The 7218-nt window shown below is 41.1% G+C and overlaps 1 protein-coding gene across 1 annotated transcript in view; it reads left to right on the top strand.

Moving 5' to 3' along the window:
* The first annotated feature begins 3403 nt into the window (after positions 1–3403).
* LOC122073590 (acyl-CoA-binding domain-containing protein 3-like) overlaps positions 3404–7218 on the top strand; it is a 4619-nt gene continuing 804 nt past the window's right edge. The window contains exons 1-4 of the mRNA XM_042638184.1: positions 3404–4513; positions 5322–5427; positions 5522–5616; positions 5742–5811. Of these exons, the coding sequence (XP_042494118.1) occupies positions 3621–4513; positions 5322–5427; positions 5522–5616; positions 5742–5811 (1164 nt within the window). The 5' untranslated portion in view covers positions 3404–3620. The remainder of the gene's footprint in view (positions 4514–5321; positions 5428–5521; positions 5617–5741; positions 5812–7218) is intronic.

Genomic DNA, 7218 nt, shown 5'->3' on the forward strand with positions numbered 1-7218 from the left:
TTTTTTTTTGGTAAAAGCAAACTTCAATTAGATAGAAGGCATGAGTTACACAAGGTCTCAGTGATCGGAACACGAAACCAAGGAGTGGAATATAGTCAACCCATTATACATGTCATTTAACTTCTAAGATTGGAGATGGGCAAACCAATAACTTCCCTAGACATACAGTTGTAAACACAACTAACATAAGCATATGCACATTTCTCTTTCACATGGAGCGAGAAAACCATGATGGGTAAAGAAACGGCATATGCCAGACACCAAGTATCACAGTATGCATGTGGCTCTATGCATGCTAGACAAAGTTTTTCATAGTATGCATACGACCCAACCATATGGCCCGAAAGAATGTGAAGGTATCAGAGGATCCACATCTTCCCACAAACCAACTGAATAAACCTACCTAGAATTAGAAAATCCAAAACACAATTGGAAAAATGTAAAAAAACCAAAATACAACTGACTAAAATAAGAAAATGGCCATTATAGGTGGCCGACAAGGCAATACAGCAGCATGGGGTAGCCCAAACCATCAGAGTCACGTCGTACATCCCTGCATCATTATCTCCACGCGCCGTATACCCTCTCCGGTGAACAAAAATCGTCCGCACTCCGGTCCGTAGTTCATCCATGGTCACGTTGAAAGTTCGGCTGTAGATCTCAGCCAAGAACTCACTTCTGACGATGATACAGAGGTTGGTCTTCAAGGCCTAAAGCATAGCCATGGCTGTAACATAGGAAAACAATAGATCTGATATGCAGATCTGTTCCAAACAAAATGGCGATGGTTGTTGCAGAAACATTGCCTGGGGCAGAGCGACAAGGGGCTGCTGCAGAGGCGGAGCGACAAGGGGCTGGCGCAGGTATGCAGCCAGGGCTGAGGGTCGTCGGCATCGTCGGCATCATCAACGTCTTCGGCGTCTTCACCAGCACTGTCGCTTGCATGGGGAGAGAACCTCCTGGAGGGTACCCACCGAGGCTCAGGCTTCCCAATGACGGTCTGGATCTCGGAAATGGCAAGAGGGAATGTCGAGCGGCGATCTGAAGCAAAAGAGAACCCTGGGTCAGCTCTTGGGCGTCAAATCGCTTTCCTAAAGTGGAGCGGTAGTCCTTGGAAAGTTTTCGGTGATGAGACACAAAGCAGATAGAGAGGAGGAAGAGTATGGGACTGATGAAGGCCCTGACACAGGCTCCGATCACAACCCATATGCAAAGACCCCAGGTTGTTTTCGACTGCAACAACATGTCATCTTCATCGTCATCGTCATCATCGGCATTGTTGTCTCCATCTCCACCTAGAGGGCAACCAAGGGTCATGGAGGAGATTGGGTCGAAATTATTCACACGGAGGAGAAATGGAAGGCTTAGGTATACACGTCACTGGACGGAGGGTAACACGTCACTAGGGCGGAGGTTTTAGAAATGGCCTATGAGTCGTGGGTTATCTAAAAGGTTTTATCACCATTCACAGGGCTGAGTAATGATGATGATGTGATAAGAGAGGAGGGATATTTTGAAAACTCTGTCCAATGGATTTCAATTGGCCGAACAAAATTTTTTTACCATATAAATATAGGGAAGGAGTTTGCTTTCAGACTGTGTGGCTCTACACCAACACGGGGTCAATAGAAACATAGGCACATCTAAGAGGAGAGACTACCCCATATGAGTGAGAGCATAGCGTGCTCTAGAACATCAGAAACCCCGCCCCACTCCCCTCTTATTGGATGAACGGTGAAACACCCTCTTTGTTTCTTCTCCATCCCATGCACCGAAAGCTCCATGGTCTGCTGATGAGGGAACCCTTCCCATTATGAATAATAGAAATTTAAAATTATGTAATTAAATTATTTAAATACTTGACAATATACCAAAATAATACTCTATTAATTTATCAGAAGTTTCTACCAAAAAGGATAATTTTTTAACAAGTGGGACCACACAAGGATGAACTACATGACCTGTTGCCAGAATCCTACCATCCCTGTTTTTCAGGAATTTTTTTTTTATAATTAATATTTTATTTAAAACATAATTCAATCGTATATGAGTGGAGTAGTTGAAAATATCAATGATAATCTTGAAGATGGGCTTTGCGGAGCTTCCAAAAGTGGGCCCACATAGAAGTACGACTTTGAAACATTAACTTACGTGCAGCCTGCAGTTTTAAAAGCGTCATTGCCAGATAGTTAAGACCATTGGATATGCGTAAAAGACAACGAAACCAACGGTAATACTAGTTAAAGGACCACGTCAACGGTCAGATTAGATCGACACTGCTGACATTGATCCACCTTAGATAAGCCGACGTTTTCTCTTCACCTATCTCAAATATTCTCTCCAGTTAGTTGGTGGGCCGTGGTCAATGAATATAGAATAATAAACCGTGCAGGAACTCGAAAGTAAAACCTGAAAGTGCAATGTCCTCTATCCTTTTAGTTAAGAGCTGGCACAACCACCTCCGTTGGAGAGGCATCAATCAAGCTGATCTTGTGGGTGGGTCCAAACGCATCCTTTTTGTGGGCGCGTTTCTTTATGGATGATATTCACCAGGGTATCAAACCGGCTGGGTCTGGTCGGTTTCAATCGGGCCAAAGGTCCTGCATTAGATCCATTTAGGATAGGAATATGTTTCTACTCGGTCGGTTATCAATCTATTGTTATAAAATAGCCCTTTAAATTGGCTATATTCTATGTAATTGGATTTAAATGGGCTAATCAAGTTATAAACAATTGGTTATCAGTCAAACACATTATTCTACTATCCCAATTCAACAATAGTAGGGCCACTATATCTCACATGAAATGCTCAATTATTAATTATTCGATGCTTAGAAAAAACATAATTTGTATTCAGACTAATCTCAAATTTCAACAGGTTGGGTCAGGTACATTTATTCATCATTTTCATAAAACACATGCATAACATGCTATGATTGGTAAAGGTCTCAATCAGTTGAGCCTAATTTCCCATCATTTTAAGACAATTATAGGCTAGGCAGGAAAAAATTTGTATTCTGTGGGTGAATTACCTAAACAGGCCATAAACGAGTTGATTAAACTTAGCTAATCAATCTAAACTTTAGCCTAATTCGGCAACCGTTTATCGACCGACCGGTTCGATGTTGAGGTTTAACCGGTCTGGTCATACCGGTGCGGTCCAGCTGGTGACCGGTGAGCAATTGTAATCCGCCGGCACAGAGACTAGACCGCAGAAAAAGATCCAAAATGTTCTCTGCCGCTGTCTTGTAAGTCGAGCCTTCCGAACGGAGAAGTGTCTTTTCGGCCACCTCCGCTTCCACCAACGTTGCCAGCAAGTCTGGTGGGAGTGGGTCCCACATATTATAAAAAAGAGTGGGTCCCACTACCACATAAATAGAAGATGGAAAGCCCAAAAGCAGAATATGCTTTGCTCTGTCCTGCAGAATACCGCTTCCCTCTGGCTCTTTCTCTCTCTAAAATACCATTCCCTTGCCCTCTCTCTGTCTCTCTCTTATTCATGTTTCACTTCGTCGTCTTCATCAGTCATCAACATCACACCTGATCAGAAGCGCTTTACTACTTTTTTTTTTTCTTTTCCTTCCGTTTATCTCTGAACTTGGAGGAAGGAAGCAGAAACTATGGAGTTCTTCTTGGAAATCTGCTTAACTGCTATTCTTTCACTAACCTTTGCATTCTTCCTCTCCAAGCTTCTTTCAATGGTGGATGGTGATGTTGACGATCAGGACTCTGCGTCAGGATTACAGAAGAATTTTGATGTTGGAGTTGTTGAGGAGGAGCGAGTGTTTGAAAGAGAAATGAAGAATCTGAGATTGGAATCTCAAGAAAGAGTTGAATTTGTCGGTGAAGCTGTGAAGGTCGACGAAATTCAAGCTGATTTGGTTGAAGAAAAGTTGGAAAAGGTGGATGAAGGTTGCGAACCGGTTGAGTTTCGTGAGGGTGATCAGATTGCTGTACATGAGGAAGGTTTGGAAGGAGTCAAGGCTTCTGAGTGCTTTGAAGATAAGTTCGTCGAGGAGAGGCCTCAAAAGGAGGAAGTTAAAGCAGGTGATGGTGATTTAGGTGAGGTTGAGAAAGGATTTACCTCCAACAAGGATGAGAGCACGCAAGACAATTTGGTTCAAGAAAGGCCTGAGACCGGAGAGGTTTCTGAAATTAATAGCGAATTGGCAGAGGACGAACAGATGCCTGTGGAGAATGAAGATATTGGGGTTTTCGGGTGTCAAAGCTATAAGGAAAATAAAATTGAGGGAAGGGAGAAAAGTGTACTAAATGATGAAAAGGCAGGAATGTCTAGCGATGAGGATGACTGGGAGGGGATCGAACGAAGTGATCTGGAGAATCTTTTTGCTTCTGCTGCAGCTTTTGCTGGATCTTCGGATAACACTGATCGCTTCTCGAAGGTTGGCAGTGATGTGCAGATGCAGTTGTATGCACTCCACAAGGTCGCCATGGAAGGGCCTTGCCATGAACCTCAACCGATGGCATTGAAGGTCTCTGCCCGTGCAAAGTGGTACAAGACTTTTCCTCTGCTTTTCCTTTCCTCGATTGTTTAAGTGTTAGGTACTTCTTCATTTATTGATGAATCTAATTACTTTCTGAATTGTCTAAACCTCTTGGAAAAGCTTAACCCAAATGCCGAGGGTTTTGAATTTTCTAATGTTTGCTTGAGAGAGACTGCTTCATAGAGCAGAGTTAGACAATGAGAATGCAGCAAGCTAATGGCAAAATCGATCCAAAATTAACAATTCAAGAGAACCATATATTCTGCATCCTGAAAAAATGCTAAAATGTCAAGCTTTGCACTCCCAAATCCAATCTGTTAACTCCTCACTACTGCATGTAATTAATTGATCTGAAGGTGGAGATGGAAGCTCCTTCTAGTAGGTTTTGAGTGCATTTATATTCCACTAAATTTCCTGTTACTTGAAACACCTCTCTCCAACCCTTCCCCCCCCCCCCCCCCCCCCAAAAAAAAGAAAAGAATAAATCCCTGTTGGTGTCAGTGGCTCTGTTTTAAAATTTTAATTGATCTCACTGTCCTAGACCCAAGGAGGTTGCACAGACAAATTAAACAAATTCCATGAGATAGGAAGGAGAGATACTATCTACTTAGCCTGTGGTGGTTATGGTTCAATAGAACTTCTACCACTAAGATAACTTTCTGTCAGAAAGTTTGTAAAATTCTGAGAGATGGGGCCATTATACAGAACACCTAAGGACCGACCCTAATTCAGGGTATAGTGATTGCTAGTTATACTATCAGGGTTGAGAGCTGCGATATATGAGTGTGATGGAGGGCACTGGTTGCATTGTGCAAGGAATGCTTGGCAGCAGTTGGGGAGCATGAATCCGGACGTGGCCATGGAGCAATATATCTCCCTTCTTTCAGATAGGGTCCCAGGGTGGATGGGAGAAAATTCTGGAGTGAGTACTTCTGGAAATAGAATTCTACTTCTCTTTTCAGTAATTTCCTCTTGGAGAATGCTGGATCATGTACTTTGATGTAATTTTGTTACAGGGTGGCAGGGATTCTGTGGAAGCTGGAATATCCGGCACAAAAGCTCCTGATTTAAGCGCAGATGTACTTCATCAACATGGTTTGGAAACTGAAAGGTAATATGTTAAATCTTTGTTGCCACCAGTTTGGACCAGTCAATGGTGACAAACTATGGGGCAACTCTTGTAATCTCATCATTTGTTTTTCTTATTAATCTTTTATCCATTAACTTGCAATACAGGAAAGCAGAAGAGCATCAATCTTCTGTTGAAGGAGTTGATGCCATTGGGGACCCAAACTTGTTGAACATGGTATATACTTGTTGCTTAGATTTTCTTTTGTTTACTTAGGTTAAGAAATTAACTTTTATGGGCAAAATAAAATGATCCGTTTGTGTGTGTTATTATGTAATTTGCATAATAAAAAAAAAATATATTCTTTTTGTAAATTTTCCGTAAAAGGATAAAGGCTATGATCCGTTAATGATGCTATGCCAAAAAAAAAAGTGGAAAATATCAAAGAAAATGTGATTCGAAATGGTTCACATGAAAGATCATGCATCTTTTTTATTTTATTTTCTGAAAGTGGTTGCGAGAGCCTGAACTTGATGCATTAGTTGCTACATAATTTCAGTGATTATTTCAGACAGTTGCTATGGTCTCCTTGAGTTGTGACATGGAATAAACATACCACTTGAGTTCTGAGTCTGCGTTAGACCAAAACTGAAATAACCCATCTAGATAACTGTCTTCATAATTTCTTGTAGTTTTTGGTAGCTAGTTTAGAACAGGAGAGATATGGTAATGTAATCATCTCCCTGCAAAATCATTTTGCACGTATGCCTTTTTCTGCTGTGAAAAATATTTACTGGGATTGTTAAGGGATACATTTGAATGATAGTAGGTGAAGCTTGTAGACAATTTCAACTTTGAGTTTTTGAACTGTTAATAGATGATTTAGGAACCTGAAGAAGTTGCCATTATTGTGTGGCTTATCTATGGGTCAGTGATACATAAAATTACAATTGCTAATTTACTAAATGCTTAGATGAGATGAGGTGTACTAGATGGACAGTATGCAGGTTACGAGTGTCTTTGCACTGTTCACATCTTTGTAATACTTTCTAGTTGGTTTGCCATGTGTTTCTCATGTTTTGAGCTGTATTTATTCTTGTCTTACTCGACATTTAATCTCTACCATGTTGTTTTATCTTTTACGTGCCAATGTACTAGAGCTGAAGAGTTTTTCCTTGAGTTGACGAACACTGAGGCGGTTATTACTCTACTGAGCTTATTATTAAAACCTGAACTTCAAGTTAGGATACTTTACCTTTTCACATTTATACTGCCTTATCATTTCAATAGGGTACTTGTGTATCTTGACTAGATTTTGTGTAGCCAGCAAGTTTGTCACCCTCTGCTTATTTCTCTTAATACCTCCAGTTCAACTCGTAACAGTATTGGACTATTGGGAATCTAAAAGTGAGATGTATCATTATTTCTACAATTATGACCATTTAACAAGCCTAGTATTTCCATTTTCTAGATGCTATGTGAATTGATTCTCTAACAGGCATAACCCATCCGTGGGTTGCTTAGATGGTTAGGGCAAATTGGGGATTGTGTGGATAGGCGCACGGTCTCAGGTTTGAATCCCCTTCCCAAGGATTAGTCGAGGTGCGCGTAAGCTTGCCCGGACACCTTGGTTAACAAAAAAAA

Source organism: Macadamia integrifolia, chromosome 3 (genome assembly GCF_013358625.1).
Source record: "Macadamia integrifolia cultivar HAES 741 chromosome 3, SCU_Mint_v3, whole genome shotgun sequence".
NCBI classification, from domain to species: domain Eukaryota; kingdom Viridiplantae; phylum Streptophyta; class Magnoliopsida; order Proteales; family Proteaceae; genus Macadamia; species Macadamia integrifolia.